This window comes from Nelusetta ayraudi, unplaced genomic scaffold (assembly GCF_046127955.1).
Source record: "Nelusetta ayraudi isolate G7.1 ecotype Tasmania unplaced genomic scaffold, CSIRO-AGI_Nayr_v1 ptg000016l, whole genome shotgun sequence".
NCBI lineage: Eukaryota > Metazoa > Chordata > Actinopteri > Tetraodontiformes > Monacanthidae > Nelusetta > Nelusetta ayraudi.
The window spans coordinates 3,289,063-3,304,473 of record NW_027466066.1 but is presented as its reverse complement, the minus strand read 5'-3'; the positions used below and the strand labels follow the sequence as shown (position 1 = coordinate 3,304,473).

At 45.2% G+C, this 15,411-nt stretch overlaps 1 protein-coding gene across 1 annotated transcript; it reads left to right on the top strand.

The window, feature by feature from the left end:
• Positions 1-12,571: 12,571 nt before the first annotated feature.
• socs1a (suppressor of cytokine signaling 1a) lies at positions 12,572-15,231 on the top strand. Its single transcript, XM_076023906.1, has 2 exons — positions 12,572-12,790; positions 13,724-15,231. The coding sequence occupies exon 2, from the start codon at positions 13,784-13,786 to the stop codon at positions 14,423-14,425; it is 642 nt and encodes a 213-aa protein (XP_075880021.1). The 5' UTR covers positions 12,572-12,790; positions 13,724-13,783; the 3' UTR covers positions 14,426-15,231.
• Positions 15,232-15,411: the final 180 nt, after the last annotated feature.

Genomic DNA, 15,411 nt, shown 5'->3' with positions numbered 1-15,411 from the left:
TTCCAGCTGGTGTGGCAGAAAGCTTTCACCAGCGCAACATTGTTTCATCCCTATCTTTTTTTTTTTTTTGTCCCCTCCCATCATCTCTCCATCCCCGTTTTGTCTCCGTATCTCCATCTCCCTGGCCGTCCTCCGAGCGTCTTCCCTCTCCAGTCCCCTGCTCCGCTCTCTTTCATCCGTTCCCTCCACGGCAGAAGGGAGCCGTTACATAAACCTGTTGGTTCCCTTGTCATCCTCCGACTGCCGCGCAGGACGGACGCGCTCTGACGCACAATCGCAGCCGGCACACTCGAGCTGCTTCAGGCGCACCGTTTGAGCTGCTGACTTTCAAATCGCTTGCCTTTTGTTTTCAACACTGTATCTGCAGCACGAACACGGCGCATTCCTTTTTTCTTTTGGTTATGAAACACATCAAGACATACAGTATTTCTCCACTCCACTAACGTGTGGCTCCTGGTTGACCCCCCCCCCATCCCACCCCCCACCCCGTCCCCTGCAGGTGGTTAAGCAACACAGGTAGAAAGACCCACCAAACACACAGACGGAATGGTAAGCATGTACATTATGGGAACAACTCTCTTTTACAAGCACAAATGCCTCAGTTGAGTCATTTTTATCTAAGCTAAGCTGACTTCACACGTCTCCACTGATGTGATGAGCCATACCTCAGATTCCTATTCCAATTAAAACCATAGATAGATAGATAGATAGATAGATAGATAGATAGATAGATTTTCAAAGAATTTATTTGTATAATGGTGCGGAAAATAAGTGTTTCGCACCTCCACACAAGCAAGAGTTCTGGAGCCTTACAGACCTGTTACTTCTTCATGAAGAAGCTCTTCTATCCTCCACTCGTTAACTGTATTAGTGGCACCTGTTTGAAATTGTTATATGTACAAAAGACACCTGTCCACACCCTTAAACAGTCAGACTGCAGCCTCTTGGCCATTGCCAGGACCGAAGGGCAGTCTATGGACACCAGGGACAAGATTGCACAAACGTTCTCCCATCGACCGGGGGTCTCCATGCGAGATCTCACCTCATGGGGTACAAATGATGTTGAGAACAGTGAGGAAACAGCCCAGAACTACACGGGGGAACCGGTCAATGACCGGTTCGGAGAGCTGGGACCACAGCAACAAAGGTTACTATTAGTAAAACACTGCGTCGTCGCGGAGTAAACTCCTGCGGTGCTTGAAAGGTCCCCCTGCTTAAGCCAGCACGTCCAGTTCCCGAAGATTTGTCACAGTTTTCAGGGGCGCAACCCAGATACGTAGCTCTGCTGCTCACCCCACAAATTCATGTTCCTTCCAAGCGTGGCACCATTTCAAAGGGGAATAAACAGGCTTTCCAACGATGTAACATTTATTTCCAAGAAGCATTGCCACAACAAAGACATAATCTACCAAACACAAGTTTCCTCCCTTTTTGTGTTATGTTTGCAACAAAATGTCAACAAATGGGAATTTAAAAAATGGTGCTTAATTTCTTTTGCTACACAATGGCAATAAATCACAGGTTATCTCTGCTAATCTCTTTAATTCTCGGTCCCGACCACTGACACCACACACAAAAAGTACAACCCAACTATCAAAAGAGAGAAGTGCAGAGTCCCGCACTTTAACAACAGGAAACATTCTACGTAAAATGTAATCCGTCCTCCCTTGAATTCTTAACTGCTAAAGTACTGACACTTCCATCCGATAGTGGACACGTCGGACATCACAAGAATCGAAGCTTTAGTGTCAGTCTGTGCACATCCAACATTAGTATCCATCCAGCAACAATCTATCTGCTCAAATATCACTTCACCTGCAACCACACGAGCTTATTCTTCTGCTTTCATGCTGCATTTGCATTATCTCTTCCTCTGTTGCTGTGGAAGTAAGTGTGTGTGTGTGTGTGTGTGTGTGTGTGTGTGTGTGTGTGTGTGTGTGTTTGCACAATCCACATCGGTGGGCACGTTTGAAGTTGTTTGGACGTTCAGCACTTCCAGCAGCAGCTCAGGCAGCCTTGGCTCATAAACATGTATTCTAATTAACAGCTGGTAACAGTCCAACCTTTAAGAAAAAAATAACGATGACGAAAACAATAGGAGTTGCTTTGCCACGCAAGAGGTTGGGGAAGAAAATCAGAGAGAAAAAAAAAATGAGATCTCGCCGTCGTTTTCCCAGTCGCCTTTTCAAGCAAGACACTTGACACATACACACACACACACACACACACACACACACACACACATACGCGGATCTGCACCACACCCAGGAGAGAAATGCTCTGCAGGTGACAGGCTGTGTCACAGGGATTAACCACTTCTGCGTGGTGTCATTCAACACCGTATTTTAGACGGAAGTTGCAGAGAAATCTCAGATCCCTAATACCCGATAAGAGCGCAAACAAAGCTTTTGAGGAAAAGCAAGGCGTCACGTCCGGCGTGGCCAATTAGCAAAACTGAGTGCATTCGGCGGGTTGCGTGAGTCACGGCTCATTGCGAGACTTTTGCTTACGTAACATGATCTTAATGAGGTTAGAATCCATCTGTGTTCGCCTGTCGACTCACTAATCACGGAAAATTGAATACTGCTCCCTGAGCAAACTGCCGGGGACGCCGTTATTTTAAGCCGGCTCGGTCGGAGACTGCGCAGAAACCTGAGAACTGCACACACCTGCACAGCGTTTTGCAAACTTCTTTTTTGACTTTTTGAAAAAGGGAAATCCATTGCATTTGTGTGCAAATTAAAGGGAAAATATGAACGAAAAGGAAGAGCCGTTCCCTTTGAAAAAAAAAACAAAAAAAAACAGTGTGTGCAGGAAGTACAGAGCATCGCTGAAGGCCATCACAAGTTTGCTTGTGTGTGTTTTCAACAATAGGAGTTAGGGTTAGGGTTAGCAGCTGTTGTTGCTGCCAGCTCCCACTGTTGGCCCGGGGAGAGTGTAAACACCAGTCTTCATATCAGGCACCTGAACCTGTTGCAGCCAACCGGAGATACGCTTCCACTGGAGTGGAGGCAGCAGCATGCACGCAGGTTCTCGACCTTCCCCTTCCACGTCGGCCGCCCCCCCCAGCGGAAGCATCCCAACCCGTGTGTGTGAGTCACTCCACTGTGTGGAATGAGAAGAGATGCGCTTGACGATGTTTGATAGTGTTCTGCAGGCGGATCGCTTCAACTTCCAAATCTTCGACTCTGGCGCATCCATCTTACAAAGCTCCAAATGCAAAGCGTTTATGGGTTGGTCTCCGTCATCAACCAGTTCCCTTTGAGTTGCGACGAAAGCCAGGAAAAAGGTCGTACTGTTGCATTTACTTCACTTACAATGCATGCTTTCTTATGATGTGTCTTGGATTCTTTGTTCATGAGACATCAGCGGTAACATCAGCTGATAAAACACAAGGAAAAAGAAAAAGTAATTTTGGAAGCTATAAACATATTTCGGACCAGTTTCCGCAAGGGTTCTGAACACATCAGCTGCCCTCTATATCCCCAATCTGCCAGGAAAAAGTATCATTTGCGCTGAGAAATCATAGTCCAAGTTGTTTCTTTTTAATATCTGTGTTCGCCTGGCAAATACTTTGAGCTTTTTTTTGCCAGGTGTGAACAAACGGCCCCCAAATTAGAAGACTTTTTGGATTTCACTGCCCCCCCCCTTCTATTTGTTGTCCATCTAAAAGCGTTCTAATACTCACTATATCCGTGGATGTTTAAGTTGCATAGTTGGAAAAAGTCAATACTCACTTCACCACAAAACAAGACCTAAATAGTCACCTGGCAGAGCGCAGTTGTTGCAGTTTTGGATGTGCATCTTGGATTAAAGTGGAGAGAGAATAGTGAGAGACCTCTGCTGACCCCTTATCACTCATCATGAGCAAAAGCACACCCACGCCGCAGCTCGCAGCTTCTCTCTGCTTCGTCTGTCTGTGGCTCACCGTGATCAAAAATGACAAAACGCTGCACTCTAGTGGCCTCGCGCTGCAGCCCTGAGACGATGAACACCAGGCTGGGTAACGAGCTGCGCCGTCTGTCCTTTTGAACTCCGCCCACTACGATTCTGCTGGTTATAAACTTCGGAAGAAGTTACTTGGTTGACGCCACGAGGGCGCTGTTTCCCCCGCCACCTTTGTTGGACATGGTTGGGAGCCTCAAAATACCTCTCCCAACCACCAGAGGGAGGCAAATATCTGAGTTCATGAAGTTGTAAGTTGCTTTAGTATGTTTCGAGAATACTGACAGCCCACGTGACACCCTAAAAATTAGTGTGTTTTTTAAGATTTCCGACATACAATTCGTATTTATTTTTTGATTAAATTCATGTGGTAATTACATACCAGCGGCTTTTTTTAAAATTATTTTTTATGCTAAAAGTAATGGACTAATAATAACAATGCAAACTGTGGGGCTCTTTACAGCTTAGGGAGAGCGGGGACAAAACGGCGCCACTTCAGCCGTGATGGGTGGGAGGGCGGGCTGACTTTGACAATGAACTTTCAAGTCTCACCTGTTTCGGTGACTAATAAGGTCTCGACTCTTATTCACAAAAAGACGTTTCCTTCTTTGTCTGAACGAGGAAGTTTTACGGCCATCGTTTAACTGGAAAGCGCTGTTCGTAAAATAACCTGATGGCAAACAAATACACCTCGCCTGACTTCCAGGAACGAGAGAGACTGATGGTAATGAACAGAAGGGGCCCAGCCAGAGGCTCAAACTGTCAGCGAGTCCTTTCATGTCACGCGGTGACTTTACCGCCGTTTTCAACAGCAAATTCACCAAGAATGAGAGGAGTCAGCCATTCGCTTCTGTTGCTCACCGCCACACGCTGCTTGGAAATTGTGTGTTAAAAACACTTTGGGGATCACCTGCTTTTCGGTCCCTTTCAAACTTGTGGGAGGTCCCTAAAAAAAAAAGGACAGTTCTAGCAGGAAACTAAATCCCAGTGTTTTCCCGCAAACACAGCGAAATACGAAGACAGAAAATTTACTGATTTGCGAGCCTTGGTGGAGTTTTCTCAGGAAATTATTAATCCAAGGCTGATCAAACAGAGCCCTGTGATGAGCAATAAAAGACAGGAAATGGGTTTGATATGACCTTGTGACAAACAGCCCAAGAAAAGTCAATTATCTCCCAAACTGATCAAATCTGTCTAAATCTAATTTCCCCGCATATTCAATAACACAATGTGACACTTTGAACATCGTTTTCTGCAGGCTTCATTTTTACACAAGGCATCTCTGAGTTTTGCTAGCCAGCTCAACACACGCCAATGCAGACATGTTAATGCGCATCGGAGGACAAAGATTCCCCCCACGAGATTTCCGACCTTCGAAAGGGCAAGTTTTCTATTGCCTTGGCGGGTTGTTTCCAATCTTTTGGTTTGAATTTTTCTATTCCGTTGTGAAATAAAAGTGCATTCAGTCTTACACTTCCTCTTTAGAGAGAGAAGAAAGACATTGCAGACTGTGATGGGATTTCCTAATGGCAAGTATTATAAAGTTCAGGTTAATCCGACGCACTTCCTACGAATGACATATTTAGTGGCTTGTGGTTTCTCTCAGCTGAGGGGACTGACGCTACACAGATATCAATCACTGACCTCACTGACACACACACACACATATCACACATATTATCAATAAATATATATATATATATATATATATATATATACATACACTTTAGGGAGGTTTACCTTACATCTTCTACAACCCAAAACAACACTTTGCTGTTCTTTTCCCTCACCTTGTGTGTCCAGTTAAAGAAGCTCATACTCGCCTGGTCAGCTGGGGGCGCTGTGATCCAGGTACAGGAGCCAAATCAAAAGGCCAAATCAATTCATTTTAAAGTTGATTTTAAACTTTTCACTTGCTTCATTCTTACCTGAATGAAAAGGTATTGTAACCAGTGTTAGCTAACACCAGTTTGCAACCAAAGGTTAGTATTTTCACTTGATTGTGAAAGTAGTGCTTCAGATCTGGCGCCCCTTACAGTATTTACTGTAAATCCAGCAGACGTGGGGGGGGGACTGTTACAGAGAAGTCTTATTTCCCTTTTCTATGGTTTCAAGCACCCAAACAAACAAACACACACACACACACAGTACCTTGTTTAGACACAAAGGGCAACGAAAAATGTCACCGCCACATTGTCTCAACAGCAAGTCTCTCTATTCCCTTTTTTAAAAAATTTAATGACATTTATGCGCAACGTCACTTTCATTTCATCATTCAATTTCTCTAGAAGTGAAAGGTTCAAAAAGTGTCAGAACTTTTTTTCAGCACTGCCAGTTTCTAGAACATGATGTCACGCTGGCTAAAAACCAAACTAGTCTGTGGCTCTCAAAAATAGATCAGCCAGCAGTCATGAGTCAAGTGACACTTGACAGGTTGAAAAAAGCCACTCCAGTGACACGTTCAAAAGAAAAACTAGATGAGGGATGCTGTCCGTTGCTTTGAGACAAAATCCACTCCAGTTGCCTTTTTATGTAACATTCACCTTATCAGTGGTTTTCGTAAGAAATTAGAAAAGTCCGTCCACTTTTCAGAAAGTGCCAGCAAAAACACAGACTTCTGGGAATCGGCCTATTGTCACGATCTGATAAAAAAAACAAAACACAGATGCCTCCTCCAGTCAGCCACAACAGTTTGGGGAGGCGAAACGAAAGCATGCGTTCCGGTCGAAAAAAAACATTATTTTCTGCTGAATGCCGGGTCAGTTGTGCTTTTTCTGAGGTCTGTTTTGGATACGTAATCCTGTAGAGTTCAGGGGGAATCATCTAGAAAATGGGTAATCGTGTACGCTGCAATTTCCCAGTCTGCTTGACAAAACGATTTCCACCTTAGGCGTAATTACATTGCACTACACACATGGCGCACAGTTGCACCTGGATTGTCAGTCCCATGCGTTCCTAGAATGTTTAGAAATCCTCATAACATCTTCAAGTGCCTGCGCACATGGTATGTGCATCCAGTGAGCCATTTTAACTATAGAAGAAGAAAAAAAAATAGTGCAGGAGTAGTCTGAGTTTGTATCAGTCATGTTTCACATGCAGAATAAAAGCAAAATGAAATTAAGACAGAAGAGGCAGGCATGATTCTAATATGTGCCGAGACTTTTGTGCTATATTGACTTGTCTGTCATGTACCGTAGCTATGGGACTCTTTACAAAACCCTGGACCTTCATTGTTATGGCAAACTCCATTCGGCCCAACTGAGGCCTTTCGAAACCAACAGAGTGTCAGTGAATAAGTGCGTTTGCAAGAGGGAGATCCTGTTTGTTCCCTTCTTCAGAGCGGATTGCGCGGCATCGCTTTCCGAGGAAGAACGCAATGTTGACAGTGAGACTGACAGGGCGCTAACTCAAAAGCCAACACACGCCCCCGAGCACAATCCGCTTCTGTCCCCTCCGTGTGTCTCCAGATGCATATCGTTGCACGCATGTTGCTTGAGATGTACAGTATGTGGAAAGAGTGAGAAGGGGCTCGTGACAACCAGATACAAATGCCTGCAGTTGGAGATAATACAGCAGTGGGGAAGCTGACTGGTAACTTGGATGAGGAGAGGAAGAAAAAAAATGCATCATGAAAATTTGCTAGCCTTTAAATTGACATTTAAATGTACAGTCTCGGGCGATATTTGGTGACATTTCAGGGTGTCAGCAAGTACTACAATGCATACAGAAACACAATGTAACTTGCATTTTAATTGTAATAGTTAATCAAAGACTGTTATGCATAAAGGCATTAGGGTAGTTTGAGACACATTCCTGCAAGATGTTCAAAATATAGTCTAATATGAAGCAGAGTATCAAAATGTGTGTGTGTGTGTGTGTGTGTGTGTGTGTGTGTGTGTGTGTGTGTGTGTGTGTGTGTGTGTGTTTTTGCTTTGTTTTAACAGGTTCGAAGAACTAGGGATCGTGTAAAAAAAAAAAAAAAAAAAAAAAAAAGAAAATTTAAACCGCGCATGACTAGTTTCACTTTCGAGTTCTCAGAAACGGCGTGTTTCTCTGCAGTGCTGCGCACGACCGCAGCGGAGCGGAGTGGAGCGCAGCCGTGATGTCAAGCAGATGTCAAGCAGACATCATTTATTTGAGAGCTCGCCGGAGGCTCGCCGTCAATTTAAATATTACCAGCTGTTGATCCGCGACCGTTGAGGGACCGTTTAGGTGAAGGTTTGCCGATTTATTGTGCACGCAGCTACACATAAATGCTAGTTGCTAGTGCTAGTGAGTGGGTTTGTTTGTTTGTTTGTTTTGCGCAGTGGGTTAGAAATCACTCGTACATTATGAATTAAAGGGCAAGCGTGTCGCTTCCAAAGGGATCTATTTGCATTGCATGAAACACAAACTACACACATCTCTCTGTACAGTTAGATAAAGTCCTTTATCTAACTGTATATATATATATACATATATATATATATATATATATATATATATATATATATATATATATATATATATATATATATATATATATATATATATATATATTTATATGTACACACATAAAGTTTGTTTAAAGCGCTACAGACGTTTCTGAGGAATAGGGTTGGGCTTCTCAGCAACTACACTTTATTTGGCGCCTGTTAACAGCATGTATAAACTGATAAGAGGTCCAATTGCAGGATAGCACAAGCAATCTGGCGTCTGTCCGTCCGGTCGTGTTCTCACGCGAAAAGCGTTGGCTTCGCTCGAGAACCAACTGCAAAGTCCAACAACAATGACTCTGAGGATGATGACACTTCAGAAATCCATGTGATTTAATTTTCGTTCTGACATCCTCATGCAAAACAACAACAATAAAAAAGGAAAAAACACAGCCCACGAAGCGCAAACAGACTGCTGACACCATCCGCTGAAAGCTGGCAGCACTGCAGGATTCGCTGCTGCGCCGCTGTTCGAGAACAACGAAGCCAGGATAAACTTTGAGCCCAGTCGGGATCACGGGGTCAGACAGTTTGGCGCAGACCACAACTGGGAAGCTGTCCAGCTGGGATTTTATGGGAACGTCATGCACATGATGCCACTTCATTAGAGCGAGAAAGCCAAACACACAATTAGCAATGCACCGTTGGGCAAGTTGAGGAAGTCTTCCGAAATTCAGGACAAACCAGACCTGCTCAATACATTACAGTCACTGATTACAAAGGGAATTTGGCGCAGCCCAAAAAAAGGGAAAAGTGATCCATTCTCAGAAATGAAAACACTGGAGCAGAAGTTTTATTCATCAGCGATTAGAATCAAAGAGGAAAAAAATAAGTGTGGCGGGGGGAAAATCAAACATTCCCGCAGAGATGCTGGAAGCTCAAGAAATAAGCAAGAATAACAGACTCTGATTCAACCGGCCTGAGTCACGTTTCGTTAAGTCCTGGCTCTCAGGAACCTTTTGAAACACTGGTTCCCCTTTTCTCTTGGCAAGAGGTTGTTCGGGGAAGTTGAGAGCGCTCGGGGAGCATTTACATGGAACAGCCCTCTCAGAAACTGAGATGTCATGCTCAAAGTCCCTCCTCCTCCCCCTCCCCCACGGTTCAGAATCCTAGGACAGGAGGGTCAACACGGTGAAGACAAGGAGATTTCTAGAAATGGGCACAATTCTATCTCTATTGCTCACAGGTGAGGGGACGTGCGGTTTCACTTTCAGAATGACTTAAATAAAAAATGGTCCTGGATAACTTTGCCGTCACGGTTCAAGTGCACTCTCATACATTGGTAGTAGCGTCCACAGTATATGGCTTTATGTAGGTTTTAGTGCTCGTTTTCCTTATAGTTCCTTATAGCAGTTTGCAGTGAAGAACGTGTACTTTCACTTCAGAAGAACTGGCCTCGCTGCAAGGAACACCAATCAACCCCAGAGTAGCCCAAGAGTTATGTTATGATTTTGCTGATGTATATAAACTTCCTTTTCGGCACTTCCTCCATCAGACTTGTGGAGACGCAAGTCCACGCGCCACTTGGACTCAGAGTTGCGATCTGACTTAGAAAAGCAAGGAAAATGGTTGGCTTACAGGAATTGGATGGCAGTTGCATCAGCCCTCCAATGGAGCAACATTTCCTTACACGAGAGGATAAAACAAAGTGCCAAGACCAAGTTTGATGATAAAGTATTTTTGTTGTCAAGTGGTGACAAGTGATTAATTTGTAAAAGATTTGGTCCAGTTGTTTGAAAACCAAGGAGTGACGGAAATTACATTCTACACTGGATTGCGATAATTGAATTGTTTCACATGTTGGATTGTGGTGGCTGTGTTGACCTCCAGCTGTTTTATCCACATTTAAAACAAAACAAAAAAAAAAAACACTTTGAGGAAAGTTAGTTGGCAGACTAAATGTGTGCAGTCCTCTCTCTCTCTCTTTTTCATCCATTTGACATTGTTTGCACTTGCTTCTAATGAAATAGTTTTGTTGCCTTTTCAATAAAGTTTTTTTTTTATTGTCACCTATTTGTCACCTACAGCTGGTAGGATCGCTGTTTTTCTCTTTTCACTGTTATTTTCCCTCACATCAACTTGAACTGAAGCTCACCTTGATAGCAATATTTGGCAGATGGCATTTAAAAAAAAACAACAACAAACAAATACATGGTATAAGTGAACATAAACAGCATGAATAAGCTCACAGTGCAGTATTCCTTTCTGTCACAGGCTGTCGAGCACAATTACAAGATTGTGCATGACGCACAATTTCACTGCTTTTTGTCCCTTCCATATTGCACAGGGGGAAACAAATAAAAGAAAACAAGGGGGAAAACGAGTAGGAGAACACAAACGCACCACGACACAGAAAAAAAAAACTTGTGAATTAAAATGAAAACTAAATACGGCGAAAACATTCTAATGCCCTTGACTAGTCAAAAGGTTTCCTTTTACCAGACAAACCCGTCGGGTGTGGAAGCCACGCCCCACTCAGACAGGTCATCTGTATCATTTGCTACCCGTGTGAGGAGATCTTATGCCTGGGTGTGAATAATGGAACAAAAGGATATCTTAACTTGACCCTGTGTGCGCCTGTGCACAAAAACAGAAAGCGTACAAGTCCAAGTCGGGAGCGATCGCGTCAAACTTCAAAATCCTCTGCAAAGGCAGCATGCTGCTAAAATGTCACTGTTTCGTGCTCTGCATGATCCCTGTAGGATCACACGGAGAGAGAAATTATATACAAAATATAATTTGCATTTGCACTGCAACAACAGATGATACATTTGATATTACCTGGTGCATGCAAGTGAACTGCAAACTCATTGTCAACAACAACAACATGTGATCAGTTAGCAATGTTGTTGCCCCGGCTTTCTGTCTTTTTTTCCGCTGAAATGAAACTCACATGAACACCAGGCTTGATAGGTGCAGCGGGCAAGGCTAGCATGATGCCAGTGCTCCAACTGGCAGGACCAAGACACACTATATCCTGCTACCAAAGGTTGCACTCTCTCCCTCCCTCCCTGTTTCGCAGAAATGAAACTCATGGAGTGAGGGCAAAGATCTGCACGCAAAGGACAACGCAAACACATGCAATGCTTTCTTTTTTCTTTTTTTTTCAAGGCCTTTGCATTGAGAGTTTTGCAAGTGTTTCCAGGCTTGCAGGAGTTTGCAGGAGGCTCCCTCTGCCACCTGCACTGCCTACAAGCACCTAAACATCCTGCCGCATCCCATTTTATATTGGTGCATTTGTCCACAAATGCCACACACGCGCACGTCTAATAGACGTGCTAATAGACTGATGCATTGTCCATCTAAAACAAACAATCAGTTTTTTGTTTTTTTTTAATAAACCATTAACACGAACAAAGTTGCAGCAGCTCCTCGTGGCAAAATGAAATCAGCTGATACAAAAGACAAAAGAGAGGCTGTCTCTCACTGTCTCCTGCCCTTTAAACGGGATCAGCTGTTCAACGCTTTCCTTAACTTTCTTTTTCCGCCATCAGTTTCTCTGTTGGAGAAGCAATTTGAGCCTCCGACCACTGAAAGGGCCGTGTGCAAAGTGGGGCTCCAGCTGTGGACGACACCGGCTGAAAACGCACTGCCGCCTCTCGTCTTCGAGCCGTTAGAAAGTTGTGTGACACTTGTGTGCGTGTGTGCGTGTGTGTGTGTATGTGTATGTGTATGTGTTTGTGTCTGTCTTTTCCCACGTGGAACGTGGCATAGCGCAGCTGATCCGAACTGGTGCTTTGAAGGACGCCCGGTAAGAATTTTGGCGAATATCGACAATCGTCGCATTCGATTTAAAAAAAAAAAAGAAAGAAAGAAAGAAAAAAAGAGAGAAAAAAAAACAACGCTTGTGGCGTGTTTGTTTGTTTGTTTGTGTGTGTTTGTGTGTGCTCTGTGACTCTCCTTAAAGCAATAGCTCCTTAAATAGCTTTAAGGAGAGTCACAGAGCACCGCCCCTCAATCCTACACGGCCAAAAAAAAGAAATAAAACGCAGCAGTTCAGTAGTTCCTCTAATGTCAAGTGTCTTTCTGAGAGCGAGCGAGCGACGGAGGTTCTAATAAATGTCCCCCTTTAAAGGAGACAAGTTTCACTTTCGCTTTGCGCGCGAGTATATCTCAGGGTTGCGCCGCAGCTCGCACACTGTCGCAGCGAGCGGGCGGACAGACAGCACGACGAGTTCCTAACATCACGGAGCCGGGTTTTTTTTTTTCTTTCCTTTCTTCTTCTCCTTCTTCTTCCTTACAAAGTGTCAACCTTCGATCCGTCAGTCCTGCACCGGCATCTGGATTACCTACGGGAATATCTACCGGGTCCGTCAATTGGGATTTAGGCGCACAATTCTTCAATCCGCCGCGGCCGTCAGGACAATTTGGTAAGCATTGTATTTATTTATGCATTCTGCATGTAGTCGTTCTAGAGGTGGGAAACAGCTGCTGGGTTTATCAAAAAAACTTGCGTTTCAACCGGTACCAAATCCATGTCCCCCGCCTCCCCGTATAACCAGCGCAAAAAAAGAAAAAAAGAAAAACCAGATCGTGACGATACGATTGGGAAATAGATATTTAAAAAAAAAAAAAAAAAAAAAAAAAAAAAAAATGCATTGTCATATTTAAACGGATTAGTTGTCGCGTATTTTATGACGATCTGGACCGGACAAAATCAGAAACTTTATATTAAGCGTTCAAAGAAAAAAAATATATAGCGCTTTCATTTTGGGATTTGTAAAGGCAGCATTTAAAGGCACAGCACCCCCCAATTTTTGACAGTAAATAAGTAACTGAATCACGTGGGGGGGGGGGGGGGGGAACCAACACACCATGCCAAAGAATCTGCTGGTTTTGGCTACTCGCCGCTGAGCAGTTACAGATGTCAGGGTCAACCCAGGCTGCATGTTGCTGCATGTTGCAGCCCATGTTTGTCTCAGGAGATAATGTGATGATCCAAGTGTCGTCGCTAATGTTGGGTCTTCACGTCTTTTATTTTGACTTCTATTCATATTTTGTCTCACCCATTTCTCAATAACGGAATGCAGATTTCCCTCCACTGCATGATAGCGCGAAGCCATTGTTACTTTTAATGATGCCCCTTTGTGTTTGTGTGCGTGTGTGAGCGTGCACAGACGGCGTCAGTAATCTCCCTCGCAGCGGCCTGTACCGATCCCATGCCAAAACCACAGATTCCCTTTGTCTCAAATAGTCTCCGGCGGGCATTCGATGGGTTGAGCTCAGAGTGTATCGCCGACTGACGGCGGAGCGGAAGTTATTGTGTCTCTCAAGTTGATAACGTCAACCATGTCTCGCTGCAGGATGTCATTGTGGTGGCGGTTAGAGATGGGAGAGGGTCTGAGGCCGCTCTCCCCTGTAGGATGGTAGCCGACAGCGCGGTGGAAGGCCACGACGAGATCCAGCCGCAGAGCCCGCCCTCGCCCGACAACGACCTCCCCCTCGACCCCCGCCCCACTAACTTTGAGAGCCGACTCCAGCGACGGTCCCTCCCCGCCCTCGAGCACAGGCCAGCCCCACAGTTGACCCACTTCCCCACCTTCGCCTGCCAGGAGGACTGCGACATCATCGCGGCCACGGCAGCCAAGCTCGAACGCAGCGGCTTCTACTGGGGCCCGCTGGGGGTGGAGGACGCCCACCGCATGCTGCGGGAGGCGCCGCTGGGCAGCTTCCTCATCCGCGACAGCCGGCAGAAGGGCGTCTTCTTCACGTTGTCCTACCACGCCAAGAGCGGTCCCGTGAGCGTTCGCGTGTTATACAGTGGCCGAAGGTTCTCGCTGGCGTGCAACCAGAACACCTTCCTGACGCTCTTCGACCTCCTGGAGCATTACTCCAGCCCGCCCAAGAAAAGCCTGAAGGTCCCGTGCAGGAAATGGAAGCCAACCCTGCAGGAGCTGTGCCGCAAGCGTGTCATGGAGCTGTGCGGTGGGGCCAGCAACATCCAGGAGCTGCCGGTCACCCACATTGCTCGGGAGTTCCTGCTGGAATTCCCATACAAGCTTTGACTTTGGACTGGCCTTACAGAATTTTGGTGGTTTTACTTGTGATTTCAAGGGGGCGCGCTCGGCTACGAAGCCATAAGGAGGAGCTCAGCTTGGATGGGTGGCCCTCCAGGACACAAACAAAAGCGTCTCCCTGCACGAAATCGGGAAGCTTCAAGACGGTCGGTCGCCATTATTTTCAAGGCAAAGATTTTAATCTCAGCGTTTCATCATCGTACATTACCTCGAGAGATTGCACTCCAGCTCAAGCACAAACAGAGTGCCCTTTAGCGCCGAGGGGGCACGGAAAGTTGGAAAAGGCTGCATTAAGAGAAAACTACACAAATGACGGCAACGGGTTGGCAAAGGTGCCGTGGACTGGCAGAGTTCGGCCCGAGACTGTGGGGTCCGTCGGCCCCAACGACTGGCCGACGGAAGCTCGCAGAAGTTTGGAGTTTGGCTGCAGAAGGACTAGAGGGGAACGGACTGGCGGTTGCGGGTTGTTGACAACTGTGGAATTGGTTTCGTAGCAGACTGAAATACTCTAATGTTGAATGTACACATCACACTTGAAGGTTTGCCACCGCTGAAGAAATCGTCAGTGATTAAAAAGCCTGACGTCTGTTTTTGAAGGGCAGCAGGCACGTCAAGGCGTCGGCATTGTGAAGTCCAATGTTATATTGTACTGTACACACCACGGTGTCTCCAAACACACTGTGTGTTTTTTTTGTGTTCTTAAGAAATAATGTATTTCGAATGAAACGGATAATAATATTTTTTATATTTGAATTCTCTTGCTATTGTATTTTAAATAAAAACCTATTTAAATTTACCTTGCTTCTCACATCGAGTTTCTCCATCATTGTGGGGGTTTTCTCTTACCCAAAACCATGCTATGTATATCAGTGGAAGGAATTAGTGGGCGTGGAGAGGGAGGGGAATGTGCACGCTCACACACGTGCACGCCGGGACAGACAACAGGACACACCAGCAAACAGGAACCGTGACGG

What these genes read in the sequence shown, in the direction of transcription:
- socs1a (XM_076023906.1), top strand. Translation starts at nt 13,784, where the DNA reads ATGGTAGCCGACAGCGCGGTGGAAGGCCACGACGAGATCCAGCCGCAG.